The 26,071-nt window shown below is 37.8% G+C and overlaps 1 protein-coding gene across 1 annotated transcript in view; it reads right to left on the bottom strand.

Annotated features, from left to right (window-relative positions):
- Positions 1-25,460, bottom strand: part of FSIP1 (fibrous sheath interacting protein 1) — a gene marked incomplete at its 5' end in the record, with an annotated part of 64,068 nt that extends 38,608 nt beyond the window's left edge. Inside the window, 4 exons of the mRNA XM_082617912.1 lie at positions 9,582-9,675; positions 13,422-13,576; positions 16,947-17,133; positions 25,335-25,460. Of these exons, the coding sequence (XP_082474038.1) occupies positions 9,582-9,675; positions 13,422-13,576; positions 16,947-17,133; positions 25,335-25,460 (562 nt within the window). The remainder of the gene's footprint in view (positions 1-9,581; positions 9,676-13,421; positions 13,577-16,946; positions 17,134-25,334) is intronic.
- Between the last annotated feature and the right edge of the window lie 611 nt (positions 25,461-26,071).

Here is a 26,071-nt window from a genome sequence, read left to right as displayed (position 1 = left end):
ATCAATATATATCTATTAGAATGGCTAAAATCCAAAAAACTGACAATACCAACTGCTGGCAAGGATGCAGAACAATAGGAACTTTCATTTTTGCTGGTGGGAATATGAAATGGTACAGCCATTTTGGAAGACAGGCAGTTTCTTACAAAGTTAAACACTTATTGTATGATCCAGCAATCCTGCTCCTACATATTTACCCCCAAAATGGAAATTTTATGTCCACACCAAAATCTTCACACTAATGTTTAAAGCAGCTTTATTCGTAATCATCAAAAACTGGAAGCAATCAAGATATCTTTCAATAGATGAAGGGAAAAACAAACAGTGGTACGTCCATAGAAAAATATTTAGTGACAAAAAGAAATCAGCCATCAAGTCACAAAAAGACATGGATGAATCTTAACTGTATATTGCTAAGTTAAAAAACCCACTCTGAAAAAGGCTACATACGGAATGATTCCAATTATACAACATTTGGAAAAGGCAAAACTAGAGACAGTAAAAAAATCGGTGGTGGCTAGAGGTTTGGGGGAAGAAGGGAGAGTTGAATGGTGATTCACATAGGGGACGTTTGTTTGTTTGTTTTAACATCTTTATTGGAGTATAATTGCTTTACAATGGTGTGTTAGTTTCTGCTTTATAACAAAGTGAGTCAGCTATACATATACATATATCCCTGTATCTCTTCCCTCTTGCATCTCCCTCCCTCTCACCCTCCCTATCCCACCCCTCTAGGTGGTCACAAAGCACCAAGCTGATCTCCCTGTGCTATGTGGCTGCTTTCCACTAGCTATCTGTTTTACATTCGGTAGTGTCCATATGTCCATGTCACTCTCTCACTTTGTCCCAGCTTACCCTTCCCCCTCCCCGTGTCCTCAAGTCTATTCTCTAGTAGATCTGCATCTTTATTCCCTGCCCCTAGGTTCTTCATGACCATTCTTTCTTTTTTTTTTAGATTCCATATATATGTGTTAGTATACAGTGTTTGTTTTTCTCTTTCTGACTTACTTCACTCTGTATGACAGACTCTAGATCCATCCACCTCACTACAGATAACTCAATTTCATTCCTTTTTATGGCTGAGTAATATTCCATTGTATGTATGTGCCACATCTTCTTTATCCATTCATCCACACAGGGGATCTTTAAGTGTGGTAAAACTATTCTGTATTATACCGTAACAGTGGTTACACGACACTATACATTTTTGGAAACCTATAACTTCACAGCACAGAGAGTGAACCTTAATGTATGCAATTTTCAAAAGATTATTTAGGACGTCACAGAATCCCAGGATAAAATACAGAATTTGAGGGCTTCCCTGGTGGCTCAGTGGTTGAGAGTCTGCCTGCCGATGCAGGGGACACGGGTTCGTGCCCGGTCCAGGAAGATCCCACATGCCACGGAGCGGCTGGGCCCGTGAGCCATGGCCACTGAGCCTGTGCGTCCGGAGCCTGTGCTCTGCAACGGGAGAGGCCACAACAGTGAGAGGCCTGCGTACCAAAAAAAGAAAAAAAAAATACAGAATTTGATAAAACAATCTGTGTTATCAATGTATGAAATAATTTCACTGGAGGGGGTGAAGGGAAAAATGCTCACTTTAAGTAACTGTGGAAATGAGTAGAATTTGCAAGACTAAAGGCAACAGAAACTGCACATGAGCTCTGTACTCCAGTTGATGAGGTTATGTCCTGTGGAGTACAGGTCAACAATTCTGATATCACTACACACATACAGTAGAATTGAACAATTAAGTAAATGGATGGCCTTTGATGAGAGCCAGGTGTTTCACTGTTGGAGTGGTGGTTACAGATAAGCAAGAGAAAAGGCTAGAATGATCCATGGGGTAATAAAGTCAGAGACATAAGTATGAACCTATGTTTAACCTAATACAGATACAGATGGTTACACATAGAAATATTTATAGGTAAGTGTGTAACAGGTTAGCATACACACAAATACTTCCTTTCTCAGAAGGCCTAGAGTTAACAACTCCCCAATAACAGCAAGCACACCTAGCATCCAGATCTGGTTTCTAGTATCATTCTCCAATAAGTGGAACCAGCTGACTGGACAAACGGCTGATTCTAGGACTCAGGTAAGAAATATAGAAGATGAGTCTGAAGCCAGAAAGTGAGGAAGTGCTCACAGCAACAGCAAAACAAAACTCACAATGGAGGAAATATGACAAAAGGACACAAGAGCCAACTGAACAAGCTCCCAGTGGTCAAAGCTGTAAAATTTTGAGCAATAAAATAATCCAAAGTGTAAACAAATATCCACAAGTCAATGGTGAAATAAATAAATAAGGAGACTAGATGAATCTCCCATGCAGAATAATTCACAATGGGACTGCCCTGGTGGTCCAGTGGTTAAGAATCTGCCTTCCAATGCAGGGGACAGGGGTTCAATCCCTGGTCGGGGAACTAAGATCCCACATGCCGCGGGGCAACTAAGCCTGCGCACCACAACTACTGAGACCGCGCCACAGCTAGAGAAGCCCACCAGCCACAACAAAGACCCAGAGCAGCCAAATTTTAAAAATAAATAAATAAAATTTAAAAATAAAAATAAAGAATAATTCACAATAACTTATGTAAATGCTCTGCCATCAAGGAAGTGATGCATAACTCCCCACTCCTTAAGTATGGGCTGCGCATAGTAACTTTCTTCTGAAGAAGACAGTATGGAAAAGGTGAACTATTGAGAAAATTTACAGTGGAGAAACCTGACAAATACTTCCTCAGCCAGGTGATCAAAGTTAACATCAACAGTGATAAGTTATATTGATAGTATGATGGGATGTAATGAAAATGGCACTTTAACTCTATGGTCTTCCTCCCAAGAACATACAATACAAATCTAATCATGTGAAAACCATGACATAAGTCATAACTGCTGGAAATTCTACAAAATACCTGACCAGTACTCCTCAAAACTGCCAAGGTCATCAAAGACAAGGGAAGTCTGAGAAAGTGCGTAGCCAAGAGTAGCTTAAGGAGACATGAGTAAACGTAATGTGGTATACTGGATGGGATCTTGGAACAGGAAAAGAACATGAGGTAAAAACTGAAAGCCTGAATAAAGTATGGACTTTAGTTAATAATAATGTATCAATATTGGTTCATTAATTGTAACAAATGTACCATATTAATCTTAATAAAAGGGAAACTCATTGTAGGTATATGGAAAATCTCTGTACTTTCTTCACATTCTTCCTGTAAATTTAAAACTGTGCTAAAATTAAAAATTAACTTTACAAAAATTCCAGATTAAAAAGAGAAACAAACAATTAACAAAATTAGAAATAAGAAATGGGACATATAAACAATAAGAAGGAGAATTATCATTTTTGAATGCTATATGAAGTTTTATTAGTAAAATTTTAAATCTCAGTGCAATGGATACTTTAAAATCTCAATGACATGGACATATTGCCAAAATTGACTCCAGAAGACTAGTAAACTGTAATACAATAGTAAATATGAAAGAAGCTGAGAAAAGAATCAGAGAATCGCCTCCAAGAAATTATTTGAACCAGATGGCTTTTCCAGTGAAATCTTTCAAATTTGGGGGGAACAGATAATCCCCATGTTATATAAACTGTTTCAAAGCTTAGAAATAAATGGACAGCTAGCCCCATTCATTTTATGAAGCTAACACAGACTGACAAAGCATACACACAATCACCACCAACCCCACCTCTACCTGCTACACCATGACATATATGCACATGGGCGCACATGCGCACACACACACACACACACACAGCTAATTTCACTTATAAATACAGATGCAAAAATTCTGAATAAATTCAGCCATTCAAATCTGGTACTAAATTAAAATAATAATCCCCCATAACCAAGAAATACATTAACCTAGGAATAAAAGACTAATTTGGTATTTAAATCTATTAATTTTGAAACATTAATTAAGTTTGTCAAGAAGAAAAAGCTTTACAATACTTTAAATAGATATTGAAATACATTGAATAAATTTCAACACTGTGTCCTTATAAAGTTCTCAGAATAGGAATAAGTGTTTAAAATTAATATTATTTCCAGGTGATCATAAACTAACAAGACTCAAAGCAAACAACTAAAGATAATTAGAATAAATAAAATAATTATTACTGAGGGCCAGGGGAGATCAATGTCCCAACTCAGTCAGGCAGAGAGAGGGCAAATCCCTCCCCCCTCTACATTTTAGTTCTATTCAAGCCTTCAAAGGATTGGATGATGCCCACCCACAATCAGGACAGTATTCACTTCACTCAGTCTACCAATTCAAATGCTAGTCTCTTCCAGAAACACCCTCACAGATACGCCCAGAAATAATGTTTAACCAGACATCTGGGCATCCTGTGATCCAGTCAAAATGACACATACAATTAGCCATCACAAAGACTGGGTGGATGATGAAACCATTAACCAAGATAGCGAAAATATACAAAAGAAATAGGTTTCAACCATGGGAAATAAGGAGGGGGAGAGGAGAACCAGCAGGAAATAATGAATCCAGTAAAAAAAAAAAAAAAAAGTTACTATTCTATGAGTGGTCAACTGTGTCAGATGCGACAGAGATATCAAATAGGATGAAAATTGGGAGGATGTCACTAGATTTAGAACTTAGGAGGACCACTGATGAAATAGTTTCTGTAGTGTGTGTGATAGGAGAAAATACAGTTGGGAAGTAAATGGAAGTTGACCAAGTAGCACTAGTAGGTGTGGACTATTCTCTCAAGAAGTCTGACCTTTAAGGAGAGGAGGGAAACCGAATGGTACCTGTTTGGGAGTAGGGGGACGAACCGAGGGAGGAGGTTTTATTTGTACGTTTTGTTGGTTTGATGGCTCTTTGATTCTGTTTTAGGGCCAGAACATTTAAGCCTGGTTAGCTGAAGGGAAGGACCCAGAGGAGACAAGAGAATGAAGCTCTAGGTAAGAGACAGAAAACTTGATGGATCAGGAGGCAGGAGTAGAGTGAAGGGGATGGGACATTATTGACTTTGGCTTTGGAGAAGAAGAGCACCTACCCTCCCTCTAAGGGAAGAGGGAGGAGGGTAGAGGAGCACAGTCAGTGTGCAATTTGGAGACAGAAAGCAAGAATTTGGAAGGGACTCCGAACCAGTTGGTGCATTTTCTCTGAACCCTAAGACTGCCAGGGTAAAGGACTTGCATAAGAGGATGGGAGGTTAAATACACAGTAACAATTTGGAAGAGCCGCTTTGGAGAATGTAAGAGAAATTGCTAAGCAATACTGAGAACATAACAGAGGTTAAAACCCAAAAATCCTGGGGCTTCCGTGGTGGCGCAGTGGTTGAGAGTCCGCCTACCGATGCAGGGGACGTGGGTTCGTGCCCTGGTCCGGGAGGATCCCACATGCTGCGAAGCGGCTGGGCCCGTGAGCCATGGCCGCTGAGCCTGCGCGTCCGGAGCCTGTGCTCCGCAACGGGAGAGGCCACAACAGTGAGAGGCCCACGTACCGCAAGCGGAAAAAAAAAAAATCCTTAGCTGTACCAGTCAGCACAATTACATGATTATCTCCCCAAGCCCTCTGCAAATCACAGCAGAAAGAGACTACCAAATTTTCTTGGAATATTTAATCTTAACATGCAAGAGCAGAAGCAACGTTTTCCTGAATTTCACAGAAAATCATTTTGAAAGAGGTATTTGCAAATTTTGAGAAATCTGATTGATTAAAGTGCCACTGTTTTGTGCTTACATGTACTTATACATTGGAGCTGGAAACACAAGGGCAAAAGTGACAAAGGCAAAAAAGAATAACCTCTATCCAAAACACTGATAACAAGCAATCCTATCACTAGATATATTTGTCTCAGAGAGTAGTGAATTCTACCTCTATCCATCAGATAAATGCTAAAAACTAAGGGAAAACTCCTGGTACGGTAAATGATTTTCACATTTCTCTAGAAAAGCTTTAAAGTGATCCCTCAAAAATGTGGTGAGACAGACTTTTAAAATGCTTCTGAAATCTCTAGCAAGTGCAATACTGTCCACTTTGAAACCTCAGTACTTGAGGATATTATCTCTGGTTTATGAAGTCAAAATGTGGTTTAAAAAGAAATCAATTTAATGTGGTGTTTATCATTTTCTCATAAAGTCAACGCCCCATTTGTGTTTAGTTCCTATAAATAAAACTAAATACACAACAAGTATCTTTTCTTTTTTTTTTTTTTGGTATTGTTTATTTGTGATGTTATAAAGGGACTATAACATCCCCAAAGGATGCATTTTGTGTTTAGGGGGTGGGAAAACAGATTGGAAATTGCCATTCTGCCACTAGCCCAAAGTCCCTCCAGTTACTCTTAAGAAAGTTAAGGAAATGACTGGGAGAAATAAAGAAGAACACTCATCCTAAGATTTCTACCTTCATTTAAAGGGAAAAAATAAGAACAGCAAAAAGTAGGTTTGGGTATTTATAGATTTGTGTTTAAAATTCAAGTCCAAATAAGCCTGGCTCTAAATTCTTCAAGAGATGCTTTTAAAATACTATTTTAACTAGATGCCGCCACCTACTGGACAATTTACCAGGACTTTGAGCTTTCCTGGGAACAAAGAAAAAAATGATCATGGAGGAAAGGAGAACAAAAGATTTCTGTTTTCATAATAAGCCTTATAAGAAACACTTTACTTTAAAATTTATGGCTATCCATAGGCTTGATCAAAATAATTTTTTAATTTTTAAAATTTTTACATTTTTAATTAAAAGGGGTAGTTGAAGTTCAGTGAATAACCTGGGAAAGAAACTAATCTCAGGACGCAACAGATATAATAAGCAGGGTCACACCATTTCATGATATGCAGCTATGTTGTAATAGTAGAAATATGAGACTATCAAAAATCAGTGCTAGGTGGTAAAATTGGACTCTTTCATTTCTATGCATTTCTTTCATACATTTCTTTCCTACTTGCTAATAACACATTTCATAAACTGAAGATTCCAAACGTTACCTCTTTTGGAATAAGGTAATAATTATGTTATGTCAAATGTTAAAAAAAATGTATAATTAGGCTAATAATGGAGTTTATAGTAAATGCTATCTCTTTTGGGTTTTAAGATCTTTAAAGACCAGATATATGTGACTGCTGTCATGCCTAGGATGTGAAGAGCCAGCAAGACACTCCATTAAGGAACCTGTCTTCTATGAAAGGCCAGCCACCAAAAAAGTCTAATTAAATCTGAAGAACCAGGAGTACAATAGTGTTGTCTCTTCATTCTGGTGAACTAGTCAAGCGTGAGCTAATCAAGACAGACGGCAGCAAGAATGAAGGGCGACAGACACTTGATTTACCCAAAAGCGTCTTTGATCCCCATTTCCTTTCACACTGATCCTACTCTCACACCTTATCTGCTCTGCACACGATAAACACTGCCAGTACACAATAATTGACTAAGAATTCGAAATCTAAAAATTGAAACTCTGACATGGTAATGTTTAAAGCAATGACTCTCTCTGGCCATAGCTTCCAAGCCTCTGGTAACTACAGCTTTCAGATCATGAAGTCTAAGAAGTTTCCATGTTAGAATATCAGTACTAATCTAGCATGACTGTAAATGTCTACAGGGCCTACAGTAGTCACGTGACTCCAGAGACACAACTGTGAGCTCCATAGATTTAACCAAATGGACCTGCCATGGGCTTTTAAAATTAAATGTATAGGATAGTTCAGATTTGTTCATGAAGAAAGGCCAGCTGAAAACAAGTCTTGCCTTCTAAGGCCGAAAGTTCACTCAGTAGTGAACTCTGTGACCAAAAGGCTAATGTCAAAAGGCCACCATGGATCCCTTTACAGAGTGGCCTGTTTTACAGTCCTTGCTCCAGAGTCAAGCACAGCAAGTGTGGCCTCTTAGAAATGCCTCAGTGGTGAAATCAGCATTTAGCTCCTGCATTCTAAAATACAGATGCTGAACGGCAAAGGAAACCATCAACAAAACGAAAAGACAACCTACATACAGACTAGGAGAACATATTTGCAAATAATGTGACCAAGAAGGGCTTAATTTCCAAAATAAAGGAATAGCTTATACAACTCAATAACAAAAAAACAAACAAACCAATCAAAAAATGGGCAGAAGACGTAAATAAACATTTCTCTGAAGCAGACATACAGATGGCCAACAGGCACATGAAAAGATGCTCCACATAGCTAATTATTAGGGAAATGCAAATCAAAACCACAACAAGGTATCACCTCACACCATTCAGAATGGCCATCATCAAAAAGTCTACAAATAATAAATGCTGAAGAGGGCGTGGAGAAAAGGGAACTCTCCTACACTGTTGGTGGGGATGTAAATTGGTGCAGCCACTATGGAGAACAGTATGGAGGTTCCTTGAAAAACTAAAAACAGGGGCTTCCCTGGTGGCACAGTGGTTGAGAGTCCACCTGCCAATGCAGGGGACACGGGTTTGTGCCCCAGTCCAGGAAGATCCCACATGCCACTGAGCGGCTGGGCCCGTGAGCCATGGCCGCTGAACCTGCGCGTCCGGAGCTTGTGCTCCGCAACGGGAGAGGCCACAGCAGTGAGAGGTCTGCGTACCGCAAAAAAAAAAAAAAAAAAAAAAAAAAAAAAAACCCCACTAAAAACAGAGCTACCATATGATCCAGCAATCCCACTCCTGGGACCCCTACTTAGAGCCAGTCTAATGCCCAAGTGATACTATATGACCATTTAGATGATGTTGGTTAAAGGATATCAAAAGTGTCCTGCCAAAAATCCAACTCTTCCCAATCACTAAAACATTCATTACTAAGTAAGTAAGTTAAAATAAGTTATATGATTCCACAGTACTTCTGTAGAAGAAGAAAAAGAAAGAAAAGAAGGAAAGAAGAAGGAGGAGGAGGAGGTGAATCACAAATATACAGCTGACCCTTAAACAACATAAGTTTGAATTTCACAGGTTCACTTATACACAGATTTTTTTCAATAAATGCGTACTATAGTACTACACAATCCTTGGTTGGTTGAATCCATGGATGCAGAACTGCAGGTACAGCGGGCCAACTATAAAGTTATACCTGGATTTTCAACTGCACAGGGGTAGTGCCCCTAACCACCACGTTGTTCAAGGGTCAACTGTTACATACACACAAGTGGGGGAAGCAGAAACATATGCACGGAATTAACTGGCTGGTCTCATAAACCAAGACTATGAGAGAACAGGGAAAGGACAAATCAGTAATGGATTTTTATGAAAGGTTGCAGAGGCCTGAGTGAGACACCTCATGGGACAATCCCAGGCAGTTAGGGGACTGCACAAACTGGGTGTGTAGAGGCATCTAAGAGTCAGGAAGTAAAGGCAAAGATACACTTTGTCTATTTCCTGATTTTTCACTGCCTTGTCCTCCTCACCCTTGAGCAGACACAAACACTAGAAGACTCTGAAACATACCTAACTTCAGAGTAGTTCCATATAGTCCTATCCAATGTCATCATTTCCTCTAAAGAAGAATTAAACTCACAAAGAAAAAGAAAAGATAACTGAATTGGGACTTTTACTTTAATCCAAATATTCTATGACCCTGAGATAAAAATAAAGATGAATCAATTTTACTCACCAACAGTTTCTTCTGATACAGCAGTTAAAGCCAGAAAGTTTTTTGTACTTTCCATCTCCTCATTACTTTGTAAAGCTTCACCATTTTTTGCAGACTAATAAAAGAGAAGTAAAAGTTTAAACATGGGAAATGAAGGCAACTATATTCATCGATATTTTTTAAAATTCCAATATGGTTTCCAATCCTGTACATACGAACAAGAAAGTCAGATCATTTTTATTCCTTTAATTAGGGAATCTGTTAATGTTTCTTGTTCACTCAAAATTCTGTCAATGAGTATTCCCAGATAGAGTTGGACTATGTCTATCATTATATAATTACCTTGTTTAAAGTTTCTTAAGTTTCTGTTTAATGTTTCTATAAGTAATGAGTAACCTAAAGATACATCATCAAATTACAGTTTCAGATATTTTAAAATTGATACTGTATTTTATTATGATTCCAGTTATAATTTATATTTCCAAGCAAGTAAAAATTTGCTTAGAGATCCAACAGAAATAACTGACAGACTAACTTTTCCTGCTAAAATTTAAACAAATTATTTCTCTAACTTAAAGCACTGAATTTTTTAAAATAAATTTATTTATTTATTTTTGGCTGCATTGGGTCTTCGTTGCTGTGCATGTGCTTTCTCTAGTTGTGGTGAGCCAGGGCCACTCTTCGTTGCGGTATGCGGGCTTCTCATTGCGGTGGCTTCTCTTTGTTGTGGAACATGTGCTCTAAGCTCGTGAGCTTCAGTAGTTGTCACTCATGGGCTCCACAGCACAGGCTCAGTGGTTGTGGCACACAGGCTTAGTTGCTCCGCAGCATGTGGGATCTTCTGGGACCGGGGCTAGAACCCACGTCCCCTGCATGGGCAGGCGTATTCTTCCCACAAGGGAAGCCGCAGCACTGCATTTTATACATTGCTTTTTTCCATCCCAGTGGTTTTCCTGGGAACCTTGTAAAAATGTATTCTTAATCACTTTATTATTAATTCATATCATTGCCTGGGAAATCTCCTAGGAAGTCAGTCAACTAAACAAGGAGGAATTTTTCAAAAACAGCCCATCTGAAAGTAGGTATAGAGGGAACTTTCCTCAATATAATAAAGGCCATATATGACAAACCCACAGCCAACATCATCCTCAATGGTGAAAAACTGAATCCATTCCCACTAAGATCAGGAACAAGCCAAGGTTGCCCACTGTCACCACTATTATTCAACATTGTTTTGGAAGCTTTAGCCACAGCAATCAGAGAAGAAAAATAAATAAAAGGAATCCAAATCGGAAAAGAAGTAAAGTAGTCACTGTTTGCAGATGACATGATACTATACATAGAGAATCCTAAAGATGCTACCAGAAAACTACTAGAGCTAATCAATAAATTTGGTAAAGTAGCAGGATACAAAATTAATGCACAGAAATCTCTTGCATTCCTATACACTAATGATGAAAAATCTGAAAGAGAAATTAAGGAAACACGCCCATTTACCATTGTAACAAAAAGAATAAAATACCTAGGAATAAACCTACCTAGGAAGACAAAAGATCTGTATGCAGAAAACTATAAGACACTGTTGAAAGAAATTAAAGATGATACTGACAGATGGAGAGATATTCCATGTTCTTGGATTGGAAGAATCAATATTGTGAAAATGAATATACTACCCAAAGCAATCTACAGATTCAATGCAATCCCTATCAAACTACCAATGGCACTTTTTACAGAACTAGAACAAAAAATCTTAAAATTTGTATGGAGACACAAAAGACCCTGAACAGCCAAAGCAGTCTTGAGGGAAAAAAAACAGAGCTGGAGGAATCAGGCTCCTTGACTTCAGACTATACTACAAAGCTACAGTAATCAAGACATTATGGTACTGGCACAAAAACAGAAATATCCATCAATGGAATAGGATAGAAAGCCCAGAGATAAACTCACACACCTACAGTCAACTAATCTATGACAAAGGAGGCAAGGATATATAATGGAGAAAAGACAGTCTCTTCAATAAGTGGTGCTGGGAAAACTGGACAGTTACATGTAAAAGAATGAAATTAGAACACTCCCTAACACTATACACAAAAATAAACTCAAAATGGATTGAAGACCTAAATGTACATCAGACACTGTCAAACTCTTAGAGGAAAACATAGGAAGAACACTCTTTGACATAAATTACAGCAAGATCTTTTTAGATCCATCTCCTAGAGTAATGGAAATAAAAACAAAAATAAACAAATGGGACCTAATGAAACTTAAAAGCTTTTGTAAAGCAAAGGAAACTACAATTAAGACAAAAAGACAACCCTCAGAATGGGAAAAAATATTTGCAAATGAATCAACGGACAAAGGATTAATCTCTAAAATATATAAACAGCTCATGCAGCTCAATATTAAAAAACAAACAACCCAATCAAAAAATGGGCAGAAAAGATGTAAAAAAAAAAAAAATGGGCAGAAGACCTAAATAGACATTTCTCCAAAGAGGACATACAGATGGCCAAGAAGCACATGAAAAGCTGCTCAACATCACTAATTATTAGAGAAATGCAAATCAAAACTACAATGAGGTATCACCTCACACCAGTTAGAACGGCCATCATCAGAAAATCTACAAACAACAAATGCTGGAGAGGGTGTGGAGAAAGGGAACCCTCTTGCACTGTTGGTGGGAATGTAAATTGATACAGCCACTAAGGAGACCAGTATGGAGGTTCCTTAAAAAACTAAAAATAGGGGCTTCCCTGGTGGCGCAGTGGCTGAGAGTCCACCTGCCGATGCAGGGGATACGGGTTTGTGCCCCTGTCCGGGAGGGTCCCACATGCCACGGAGCGGCTGGGTCCGTGAGCCATGGCCACTAAGCCTGCACGTCGGAGCCTGTGCTCCGCAACGGGAGAGGCCACAATGGTGAGAGAGGTCCGCGTACCGCAAAAAAAAAAAAAAAAAAAAAAAGCATTTATAGTTTTGGCTTGCACATTCAGTGACCCCACCTGGAGTTTAATTTTGACTTTAATGTGAGATAGTAAGCTAAATTTATCTTATGTCCCTGCACTATTTAATTAGCCCATCCATTTGTTGTAATCCCACTTCTGCAATAAATAAATGTCCACTCAAAATAAAAAAACCAATCTGTTATTATAATGTTCCTTACCTTAAAAGTGCTCTCCTTTGAGGGGCAAAGTTCAAATATGAGCCAATGGCTATGCATCAAGTCAGTGCCAACATGTGGTCAACTTCCGCCCCTCAATACCACAGAGAATAAAAGGTCCAAGAAGGCCAAGGAGAGTTCATTGAGACATAAGCAGATAGAGCGTGGTCACAGGCCACAAGTATTTTACAGCTCCCCAAAGACAGCCTGACCAGCATGTGAAATAGTCAACTTCCTGCTTGTTTGTCACAAAAGTTTACTCAAATAATAATGGTAACCAGGGGGGTTAAATTTTTGTGTATTTGTGTACTTATGTCCAAATTGTAAGCTCACTGAAGAAAAAGCAGACATATATACTTGATGAAGGTAGGCACCAGATCCCTTTCTATTCCAGAGATGGAGGACCCAGGCCTGACACTGGTGACAGAGGCCTATGGTGATGCCTGTCCACTGTCCACGGGGAATGAACATGCCCAGTGCAGTGCGTGAAATCCGGAATCCTGAAAAATCACCTTCTCCAGTTCCAGAAAACTATCTCCCTCACTACCCCCCTGCCCCATACACACACATATACACACCACTGCCCAACCTCCACCAAATAAATTAAGGCAGACCACACTAACACCACCAGAGTCCATGCTTTTCTTACTCATCTTAGAGGAAGTTGTTTCTCATATGTCAGCATAAGATTATACAATGCTTACCTTAAGTTTTTCAAACAGCTTTATTCTCATTTCTAGACCTTGCTTCTTGATTTCTTTTTCTCTGTGTTGTCTCTTCAACAATATCTTATCAAGCCTCTTCATCTTCTGAATAGCATCTTGAAGTTGAGAATCTAATGCTTTTAATTCGGATTCATCTACATTATGTTGAAAGTAGGAATGAGCTTGAAGTTTAGTGAAATCATAAAGCTTTTTTCTTCTTGTTTTGTTTTTACTATTTGTTCTTTCATTCAACAAATGTTTATGGCTGATGGTAATAACTAACACTGGTGTCATTTATCTTGGTTTACAAGGTGCTTTCACATATTTTTTTCACATAATTATCTAACAACCCTGTGAAATAGACATTTACCTCTATTTTACGGTTGAGATAACTGGGTCCTTTCAAATAGCTAATAAATTATAGCACTGAATTCAGAAGTGGATCTCGTATGATTTTAAATCCCAAATTCTTTCTCCTTCATTCTGCTATACTTTCTATATTCATAACTAACAAATAAAGAATAAGACAAAGACCCTATCCTAAAGCTGCTTCAGACTAACTGAAAGAGAAGTCATGTACACAGATAGCTACAGTAAAATGTAGCATGTCATAGAGACGCAGAGTGATTCCAACGTGTTAGAAACAAAATCAGAAAAGTACACAGTGTATCTTAACACCTTTAATCTGTGCCTCTCCCATTTGTTCTATTTTCCTAAAGTACCTAAAAATGTTCTTGAATTGTGCATAATTGATAGTAACTTATTTGAAATTAGGAACTCTTTAGAGCTTCTGTCATTCAAGTTTTAACTTATCATTATGAATAATATTAATAATTATCATTATGATTAATGATAATATTAATAATAGCAGCTAACATTTACAGTTACCTGATAGGCACAGTCTTAAGTGCTTTTTTACATTCATTATCTCATGTAATCTTCACCATAAACCAGCAAGATGGTATATTGTAACTGAGTTACATATATGTCCAAGATGTATCATCTTATAACTAGTAAATGCCAGAGTCAGTTTCCACCCAATCTGTCTGACTGCAGAGCCAAAGCTCTTCACCACCAGGAGATACTTCCTCTGTAAGGTCTGATGAAAGATGATAATCTGGCAATGAGCATAAATGCTCAAGTTCTAAAGTCTCAGCCACCCCAGCTTAGATCATTAGAAATGGCATATTATGCAAAGGAAAGCCAAGTTTTGCAACTTTTGTAAATACAGAGCCCAGTGATGTTTCCCTATAATGTATATCACTTCCTCTTAAAAGAAAAGGAGATATGTTTAGAGGGAATAAGCTTATCCAAAAACAATACTAATCTTACTAATAAGGAGACCCTATGAATCATATGGCTCGTGTACGTCAAATGCAACAGCCTCTAGTTCTAATTCCCAACCACCAGCCCTAGCATTCTCAGGCCCCATTGTACATGGGTGGTCTATCCAGCAGGCATTTTGAAGTAACTCTTGCAGTACGGAAACAGTATAAACAAATACACTGTAAATGGGGCCAATAGCTAATCTCAACTCTAATACCTTGTTTCCTAATAACTGTAATCCTGAGTCACCTGGCCCAAGAGCTGATCTCATCCCAAACATACTCTAACTCAACAGTTCACAAAGTTTATGAGCTCAGCTTCCCTTTACAGTTTATAAATTATGGAGAACTCAAAGTACCTTTTGTTTATGTGAGTTACATCTATTGATAATTACCATATTAGAAATCGAAACTGAAAAATATTATAAATATGTATTTATTCATTTTAAAATAATAAACATGGTATTACTAATTACATGCTAACATAAATATAACACTTTTATAACAACCAAATTTTCCAAAAAAAATATTGAGAAGAATGGCAATATTTTAAATTTCTAGTATCTGGATTAATAGAAGACAGCTGGATTCTCATCTCTGCTTCAAAGTCAATCTATTGTAATCTGTTGCTTCAGTTAAAGTATTGACTATATGAAGAAAATCTGGCCTCGTACAGTAGTTGGAAAGGGGAGGAGAAATTTAATACTCTTTTCAGATAATTGTGGATATTCTTCCTTGATACTAATATCAAAACTGGACAAGGGGTAGTTTCTTAAAGGTTAGTTGTAATGTGAAATATGTAACCCTATCGGTGAGCTTTTTGTATTTGTATTTGTTCCATAAATCCATGGATCTTTCATGTTGAATGGATCTTTTATCCTGCATTGATTATTTGGAAAATAGTGGTTCACTGAATTAAATATTCAAATATTCAAATATTTAAATATTAATGCATTTCAGTATACAATATGAAAAAAATCACATCTGTTAATATTGTCACCAATTTTTATCAGAAAAGTCTAAGTATTGGGAAGCTGTAAAGCTCACGTTGACATACACAAATTTTCCAAGACTCTAATTTTTCACTTGAAAGCTGAAATTTTATCATTGACATAAAATACTGTCAGTTGTTTTCCTTGAAATAACAGGCCCAGTTCATTTTTTTAAAAATGTCTGCCAAATACCTAAGTCTGAATGATAATAGATGATCTGTCACTCATTCTTTCTAGTAAAACTGGTGTCCCATTAAAAAGTGGCCAGTTCAGCTCTCAACTTAAATTATCACACCAGTACTTTTCCTCAACACAAACTTCACATTTTGGCACACAGCAGAACTGCTGTATATGTACCTACCATTTCACCACACAGGATATTAAAAAGATGTGTATTCAAAGGTCAAGATTAAATAGAATTTAAATCTTTTACTGCTCCATCAAGGACATTCTTGCGTGACACTGGCTATTTCTTTTCTCTGCCCATGCCAGGTCTTGAAGAACACAATGACTATTAGTACAATTTGGTGCCATTCATTGCCTTGATTCATGCTAAAGCACCAGCAATTTTACCCACCATTGCTTTTGTACCATCAGTGAAACCAACAATTCAATAGGAAAAAAGGCAAACAGCATTATTTCAATATTACAATGAATTATATCACTGATATATCAGTAGTATTATGATGAAAGTAGTTATGACTTTGCAGAGTCCCTAAAAGGGTCTCAGGGTCCAGGGCTCTTTCAGTCCATGTTTTGAGAACTGCTGTTCTAATCCACTCTGACCGGTATTAATTAATACCAGTATTAATACCCATGAAATAATGGAGTCTCTTAAAATCCAAAAGTTATTAAGATCAAATGGGATTATCCCTTAAAAGGCATTTATAAATTACAGGATATATTTTATTATACAATTTTCAAAAAGATCAATAAATAATGTCATTAAAATGCAGAAATACTTCCTACTTGATTAATGTAAAATGACTACACTAACAATTTTATTAAATGACATATTTTATTATTTTTCTAAGTGTATTTAAGAACTCTTAATATTCTTATAAACGAAAACTGGTGATTTGCTTGCTCACAAAAAAAGTCTCATTTTTTATTATTTCTACTTAGCTGATAAAATAAATATGTAATTCTAATATTTTAACTATAGCATCTGTAATTATCATTAGCCAATCGCCAAGTGATTATCCTACCTGAACATTCAGGGATTATCTGATGCTGAACCAAGTTCGAATCTTCATCTGATCCCTCTTCAGCCAGTTTTATTTTCTCAGAGTAGTTTTCCCCTTTATCATCATTACCGTTTCTACCTTCCTCTGTATTATTACTGCCTTCTGAGTGGCCTTCTTTACCAGAGTTCAAATTGATTGCAGTATCAACCTAAAAATTATTTCCAAAGAAACAGTTTTCAAAAGTAAAAGTAAAAAAATATTTTTTTAATTTTAAATTTCTAGACTATTTTAACTCTAATGTAAGTATACGTGAGGACATATATATATAGTAGCATTAAATGATTCTACAAATATGACACTTAATTAAATGTAATTTAAATACACAATTAAATTTTAAAACATTTGCACCAAAGTAATATGCACCACTCTCCAGCAATTTCTAGCAATAACAGAGAAGGGTCAGGAATCAGTCCCAAAGAGAACTGCTATCTGCCAAGCTCTGGGGGTTGAAGCATGATGGCCCCTGCTCTCTGAGCTTACCCTCAGATGGAGAGTCAAGGGTCTAGAGCTGGGCTGTCCAATACAATAGCCACTCGCCACACGTGGCTACTGAACAGCTGCAAAGTGAACAGGCTGAACTGGGACGTGCTTCTAATGGAGTTCTTCAAATCATAACCGTGTGCTTTGCTGAATAATTTATTTTTACGCTATTTACAGTTTTTCTATTTCATTTTGGTTTCTTTCCATTTTAGCAAAGTTCATTTTGAATACACCAGTTTGGTGCAGCTGTGTTTTCCTGAGAGAGAACAAGAAAAGACATCCATGGCTGCACCAGGAAAAAACAGGCATCATAGGGCCCTGAGGGCTGTGCTTGGCAATGAGTCACAGTGGAGGTGAACATAGCCCATGGGAGAGGCAAAACCTCAGGGACAGCAGGTCAGCCACTGCTGAGATGAGTACCTTTCCCCTCCAACGGAGGGACTGTCTGCTCCAGCCCTTCAGGGGTCAGCCCTTGGAGGCTTTTATGCTCATGGTCCACACCCCACCACTGTAATCTGTGCCCCCTTGTGAATCTCCAGGACAGAAGGTAGACAGTGCTAAGAATTAAACTGCCAGGGATACAGGACTGCACGAGCATCTATGTTCACCTGAACTAGGACATAAGCCCCAGCAGAAATGAGCTGAGCCAGTGGTATAAAAATCATAGCCGACATTGACTGAGGCATTAACTATTAGCCAGGTCCTGTGCTAAGTACTTTAGACACACTACCTCGTTCACGCCTCACAATGATACAGGCATTACTACCCGGATATAACAGAGAAGAAAACAGATCCAGTATGGAATGAAACTAGTGGAGACCCAATTTATAATAAGCAAAACAATGCTTACTTTATGCGATCTTGGAGGTGTTAAAGAAGGTTCCCTGTTGAAAAATATCCTTCTGTCAAAGACAGGGTAAAGCCTAAAACTCCATAATATCCAGTAAATCCTTAAGGCTATATAGTTTTGTGAAAATGCTGAAATTGCTAGGAGAGGTCACACGAGCCCTGTCAGTAATTTCTATCTTGGCATAAATGAATCTAGTTGACCTTTCCCTGAGAATGGGTTTTTAAACAGGGGAAACATAAGTAGACATTAGCAACATACTCGGATACCACACTTCAGGATACACAAAGATCTTTCACATGTATCATCCCATATGACCCTAACTCTTAGGATGAGCGGGAAGCAATGAGGCAGAAAAAGATGAAACTAGAGAACAAAAGGCAAATATTGCCCATTTCACAATTTTACCCGTAGTTCCCCACCCCACTAGCACCAACCATCTCCCCCATCCTGTTGCCCACTGGCCTCTCTATTCCCAGCCCTCCTGATCTTCTACCCTGTGGCCTAAGTGTATGATTTTTCTTTCTTCTTCATTCTCAAAGCAACATTCAACCTCCATTTTTCATTGCTCTGTGTCCCCCACTTCATACCTCCATGTTAGTCCAGGAAAGGTAAATAGCCTATAAGAACCCTTCCTAGCAATTAGATCCCTACCTGAAAGCCATGAGATGTTTACACCAATTGCAACTATTGGCTCATTCAAGAAAAATATTCAGAAGTAACAATAAACCAAAATTCTCAGAGTGAGAAATATATCACTACAGAAATTTCATTAAAACTCTAGCATTTTAAACTTACTTTCTGCTATACAGAAATTTGGGGTAAGAAATTAATAAAAGACAAATGAGCAATAAAATTAATCAAAATACCAGGATTTATTTATTATTTAGACAATGTATAAGGTTTTATAGACATTGAATCATTTGCAGTCAGCAGTCAACCTGCGGCATACCTGTGGCTTTCTTCTGCAACCTAAGGTGAAACTTACTGATTTTCCATGAATTCGATTAAGACAAATCACAACTTTTAGGACGTCTTGCTTTTGATATAAGTATCAAAGTCCCTGTTGATTAATAAATATGCTAGAGTTTGACCTATAGCTTAGTGGGTTCACATAAAATCTGACTTGAAGTGATTGCTGATATTTTACTTTTAAATAAGCCTTGAATGAAGTAATATTAATCTATGTTTTAAAACATGTGTGTCAATATTGTGAAGTTGCTACTTTTAAAAAAATCATCACCCAGGGATACGTAAGCAGAAATACTAATGCTTTGCTACCCTAAAATTTGTCAGGTCTTTGTATATTACCCTACCTACATAAAATGGTAAAACTGTCATTCTAAATTTGTCGAACACATATTATGTGAATACCTACTATGTGCCCGACTTTACACTGAATCCTGCGAATAAAAACATGGGAAGGACTAACCAATTAGGTTAAAGAATTGAGGCCAATTAGCTAAGATGTACTGAATACCTACTAGGTGCTAGTCACTTCTAAAACCTGTAGATATTTCATCTCATTTTATCCTCAAAACATGCCTATGGGGTGGATAGTATTATTAGGCCTTTGAACAGATGAGGAAACTGGCACAGAGAGTTGAAGTAGTTTGCCCAAAATCACATAAAATGTGGTCATCAGAGCCTATTTTGAACCATGACTCCAGAGTTTAGGCTTATAATCACAAAGCTTGAGACTAAAGAATCTAAAATTGTTTTTAGATTCCAGTTTCGGCTATATGGAAAACTGAATAAACTGAAACCTTCCATCTACTTACAAATGCATAGGTAAGTTCACAAGAACCCTGGGGAAACTGCCAGTGAACAGAAATTAAAAGGAAACTGAAAGCTGAAATAGGAAGCTTGTAAATCCTTCAAGTAGCTGCCCTGGTGGGGGTGGGGTAGGAGCAACAAGGACAGGCAAATGAGGATGTGCTGGCCTCAGAAAGCTATGGGCTTGGGCTTTAACACCCACACAGAGCTAAGAAACTAAGCCTTGGGACCATGCAAGACAAGATGGACAGGAACCTTCCCTCTCCTGCTCCATGAAGCTGGATCCCTCAAAAAGGTGCCTCCTTGGTGAGAGGGTAGACTAGAAAAATACATCTATCCAAAAGCACAGGATACAAACAAAAAATGTGTCTGGGTTCCAAGTGGGAAATCTCTTCCCTGAGAATGTACAACCACAGGGTCATGCTTCATGTGGGTTTGGATTCCAATTTATATCATTCATATGTTCTGGAATGCTTAAAGATGAAAAATTAGCACACACACACACAAAAGATTCATGCCAGTAATATCTCTGAGGCATTTGGTAGAAGCAAACAGAAACTTGCTCTGGACGGTATAGTTTCAAATCAGGCTTCATAAAATTCCCAAAATTAAAGCTTACATTCTAAAAGGTCAAAAGCCATGAATACATGACCAATAATAAGCAAGAATCAGAATAAACAAAAGAACTTAAGATATTAAAAAGCTGATAAAGGTAATCATATAAATATTTTTAATGGGTATAAAAAAGAACCCCAAAAACACAAGATCAAGGTTTTACAAAGAACAGATGGATTTGAAAATAAACTAAAACGAACTTCAAGAAATTTAAAATACATCATTAGGGGCTTCCCTGGTGGCGCAGTTGTTGGGGGTCCGCCTGCCGGTGCAGGGGGCGCGGGTTCGTGCCCCGGTCCGGGAGGATCCTACATGCTGCGAAGCGGCTGGGCCCGTGAGCCGTGGCCGCTGGGCCTGCGCGTCCGGAGCCTGTGCTCCGCGACGGGAGAGGCCGCAACAGGGAGAGGCCCGGATATCGCAAAAAAAAAAAAAAAAAAAAAAAAAAAAAAAAAAATGATTAGGCTTAAAAATTCAATGGATGAATTAAAGAGCAGATTTGACATAGTATAAGAAAGAATTCCAAAATTAGAAAATACATGTTAAAAATTCCCCAGTATGAAGCACAGAGAAATAAATGAATTAAAAAAAAAATTTTTAAGAGACATGAAGGATAGAAGAGAAAGGTTCAACAGACATTTAACTGCATTTTGAGGATGACAAAACAGAAAAAAAATGCAGGCAATATTTGAAACATGTGAAAACACAATGGCTAAGAAGTTTTTAAAAAAAAAATGAAACATACAAATCATTATATTGAAGAAGTACTAGTCTCCAGAAAGATAAATAAGTCCATACCTAGGTGAGTAATAATAGATACCAAAGACACAGGGAAAAAAAAATAAAGCGACCAGAGAAAAATATCTAAACTAGACAACCCACACTGGAATGAATATTGGGTTTACAAAAGCCTTCTCACTGGCAACAAGAGAGGCCACAAGTATCTAAAACATAAAACTATAAAACTTTCAGAAGAAAAAAATAGGAAAAAATCTTTGGGAATTTGGGTTAGACAAAGTGTTCTTAGATATAACCAAAAAACACAATCCTCAAAAGAAAAAAAAATTGATAAATTGCACTTAAAATTTTAAATGCTCTTTAAAAGACCGTTAAAAGAATGAAAAGTCAAGCTATAGACTGGGAGAAAATATCTGCAAATCATATATCTGACAAAAAACTCTATCTAGAATATATAAAGAACTCTCAAAAGTCAACAATAAGTAAACAAACACAACTTAGAGTGTAAGTCAGAAAAACAAATATTGTATATTAACCCATATATGTGGAATCTAGAAAGATGGTACAAATGAACCGGTTTGCAAGGCAGAAATAGAGCCACAGGTGTAGAAAACAAACCTATGGACACCAAGGGGGGAAGTGGGGGGCGGTGGGATCAACAGGGAGATTGGGATTGACATATATACACTAATATGTATAAAATAGATAACTAATGAGAACCTGAAGTATAGCACAGGGAACTCCACTTCACTGTACAGTAGAAACTAACCCAACATTGTAAAACAACTATACCCCAATTTACAAAAAATTTTTTTGAACATACACTTTCCAAAAAAGAGATGTGGATTGCAAATAAGCACATAAAAATATACTTAACATTATTAGTCACCAAGGAAATTCGAGTTAAAACAACAATGAGATACTACTGTATACCTATTAGAATGGCTTAAAAAAAAAAACTGACAATATCAACTGCTGATAAGGATGCAAAGCAGCTGGAACTCTCAGACATTTCTGGTGAGAACAGAAAACAGTTTGACAGTTTCTTATAGTTAAACATACACTTACCATACAACCCAGCAATCCCACTCCTAGACATTTACCCAAGAGAAGTAAAAACCTATTTCCCACCACACCCCCAAAATCAATATGCAAATATTTACAGCAGCCTTACTCATAATCGCCAAAATCTGCAAACAACCCAAATGTTCCTGACTGGGGAATGAATAAGCAACCTGTAGTTTACCCACACAATGGAACAGTACTAGCAATAAAAAGGCTTGAACTGTGTCTTTATTCCCGTTTTACCCCTAGGTTCTTCATGACCTTTTTTTTTTTTTTAAATTCCGTATATATGTGTTAGCATACGGTATTTGTCTTTCTCTTTCTGACTTACTTCACTCTGTATGACAGACTCTAGGTCTATCCACCTCATTACAAATAGCTCAGTTTCGTTTCTTTTTATGGCTGAGTAATATTCCATTGTATATATGTGCCACATCTTCTTTATCCATTCATCCGATGATGGACACTTAGGTTGTTTCCAGCTCCGGGCTATTGTGAATAGAGCTGCAATGAACATTTTGGTACATGTCTCTTTTTGAATTATGGTTTTCTCAGGGTATATGCCTAGTAGTGGGATTGCTGGGTCATATGGTAGTTCTATTTTTAGTTTTTTAAGGACTTGAGGATATGGGGAGGGGGAAGGGTAAGCTGTGACAAAGCGAAAGAGAGGCATGGACATATATACACTACCAAACGTAAGGTAGATAGATAGTGGGAAGCAGCCGCAGAGCACAGGGAGATCAGCTCGGTGCTTTGTGACCGCCTGGAGGGGTGGGATGGGGAGGGTGGGAGGGAGGGAGATGCATGAGGGAAGGGATGTGGGAACAGATGTATATGTATGACTGATTCACTTTGTTATAAAGCAGAAACTAATAAAATAAAAAATAAAAAAATAAAAAAAAATTTTTTAAAAAGGCTTGAACTACTGATACAAGCAACAACATAGATGTGTCTCAAATGCATTGTGTCAACAGACAAAAGCCAGATGCAAAAGCTACATATTTTTTTTTAATTCCATTCATGTGGAATGGAATTAAACCTTCTGGAAAAGGAAAAGCTATTGGGACAGAGAACAGATCAGGAGTTTCCAGGGATTAAGAGTAGGAGAGATTGTTTATAAAGGGGCAGCATGAGGGAATTGAGAGGTAATGATGGAACTGTTCTATATCTTGATTGTGATAGTATCACTCTATGCATTTGCCAAACTCAGAACTATACACCAGAAAAGAGTGAATTTTACAGTATGTAAAATTTTTAAGTTAGAAGCAAAGAAGTCAGTGAGATACAATGTTAATAGATGGGAAGATTTAATATCATAAAGTTAGAAATTTTCTCCAAATTAATCTAAAAATTCAAAGCAATTTTAATCAAAACCCCAACAGTATTTTTCACAGGACTTGAAAAACTGTTCTAAAATATAAAAACAACAAAAAGCCAAGAATAGCTAGGACAGTCCTAGAAAAGAATATGATGGGAAGACCCATCCCACCAGATATCAAGAATTATTACAGGGCTTCCCTGGTGGCGCAGTGGTTGAGAGTCCGCCTGCCGATGCAGGGGACACAGGTTCGTGCCCCGGTCCAGGAAGATCCCACATGCCGTGGAGAGGCGGGGCCCGTGAGCCATGGCCGCTGAGCCTGCACGTCTGGAGCCTGTGCTCCGCAACGGGAGAGGCCACAACAGTGAGAGGCCCGCGTACCGCAAACAAACAAAAAAAGAATTATTACAATGCTACAAGAGTTAACACACAGTATAGTAATGATGCAGGATTAGATGAAACAAAACAGACAGCTAAGCTAAAAACTGTATTTTACAAAGCTGCTTGCAGGTTGGGTTCTGGATGCGTATTAGTTTCATCCAAATAGGTACATCTGCACAAAAGTTTTACCACAGAAATGAGATAGAAGCCATCTTGCTAAGCTCCTGATACGAAATTGACAAGAAATATCAAAGGCAGTCATCTCTGCACGTCTAGTCACCAGTTTTGTGGTTCTGAGGGATGTGTAGCAGTGTCAGAAGCAGCAACAGAAAAGCAGCAGCTTTTAGATCTCCGGATTTTGGATATGGTGGTGTGACCTGGGAACCAATAATCCAAGGGAAGTCCCCTCGTATGGTTTCGCTGGCCTTCCATTGATTTTTGAGGAACTGAATTTCTTGTATTCAATCCCTTTCTGCTGGAAATGTCTAGAAGGCTTTCTATTTCCAGCATTAAATCATGATAGACAAAAAGTCTAAGAGTTTCATAATGCAGAGTCTAGTCCGTAAGTCAAAAGTGAGAAAGGATTCACAAACTTGCAAGAAACTTTTTCACCATAAGTTTCAAAATTTTTGTTTCCCACAACCTTAAAATAAATTATCCCCCATCACAGAGGGAAAAGCAGATTCTTTAAAAAAAACATCAAGTTTAGATATTTTAAGAAAAGAAAAAGAGACCAGGTAATGTACCTATTAACATATACAATGTGGTTTTTATCCAAACTCTATTTTTTAAATTACTGAATCTTTTTCATAATAAGAGTCAATGGTGGCATAGTAGATGTTGGAATACAAAGCTTTCTTATAAAAGAAGAAAAGTTAATAAATGAGCATTAACAAAGTACAATCGTGAAAAAATAAGCCATAACTCCCCCCCAAGAAAAAAGAGGAGAAGGTAAAGAAGGAAACAGTGTTTTCACATTAAATGATCTAAAGTAAAATCCAAGAAATCTGAGTGCGCCCAGAACACACCCTTTAAAGATGAACCTTAGAATGGGATGTAAACAACAGCCTTGGTTTATCAATTGCTATAGATCAGAAGAAGTAGTTTATATCATTTCTAAACAGCATAGTACCTTGAAGGATGCTGGTTCCGGTGAGAGCACCTCCAAAGAAGCATTTGAACCTCTGTTCCCATGACGTGTTCTTGAATTTGAGGCTGGTTTTGAAATTCCATCTAAGTTTCCCTTTATAATATCCATTGATATCCTGAAACAAACAAACAAAATTTCAAGCAAGTTATGACTTGTATGTTTAAATGTTTCATCAGTGTTAATAGGCAGTGAACTCAGAGCCTTTGTTATAAGGATTATGTCACTACCAAAGTCACAGTACCCTAATTTCATCAAAAGATGTCTGTGTCTATGGATCATTACATCTTATGTCACCGTAGGTGGAAAAAACATGCTGCCAGGATGTCAGATTCTGAAAGTGGCTAAAAAAGAAAGCAGACGTGAACACCATCTCAATGGCCTTCTGTGCCTCCGAGAGAAACAGTTACTGTGTCCTTGGCCTACGAAGACACTTACAGAGCACCACAGCCCTCAGCCAAGATTCATGCTTCATCGTAATAATCTGCCAAGGCCTCTACTTTCTTCGGGTTTTACCTTCCTTATTCTAGCTCAGCCTTCAGCCAGGGCTCTCTCTCAGCCCAGATTTTTCCTCTCCTCCTTGGTACTGCATTTTCATGGAGTACTTAATCTCCAGGTGACCACTCTTCTATCAACCCTCCCCTTCTAAAACCCATGATTCTACTTCTGCCTCGAAACAACAGAGAACTGAACCTACTCTCTCTACTAGAGGACCGGCTTTC

Source organism: Mesoplodon mirus (assembly GCF_964341445.2).
Source record: "Mesoplodon mirus genome assembly, chromosome: 4".
Classification (NCBI taxonomy): Eukaryota; Metazoa; Chordata; class Mammalia; order Artiodactyla; family Ziphiidae; genus Mesoplodon; species Mesoplodon mirus.
This window is presented reverse-complemented; position numbering and strand designations above follow the sequence as displayed.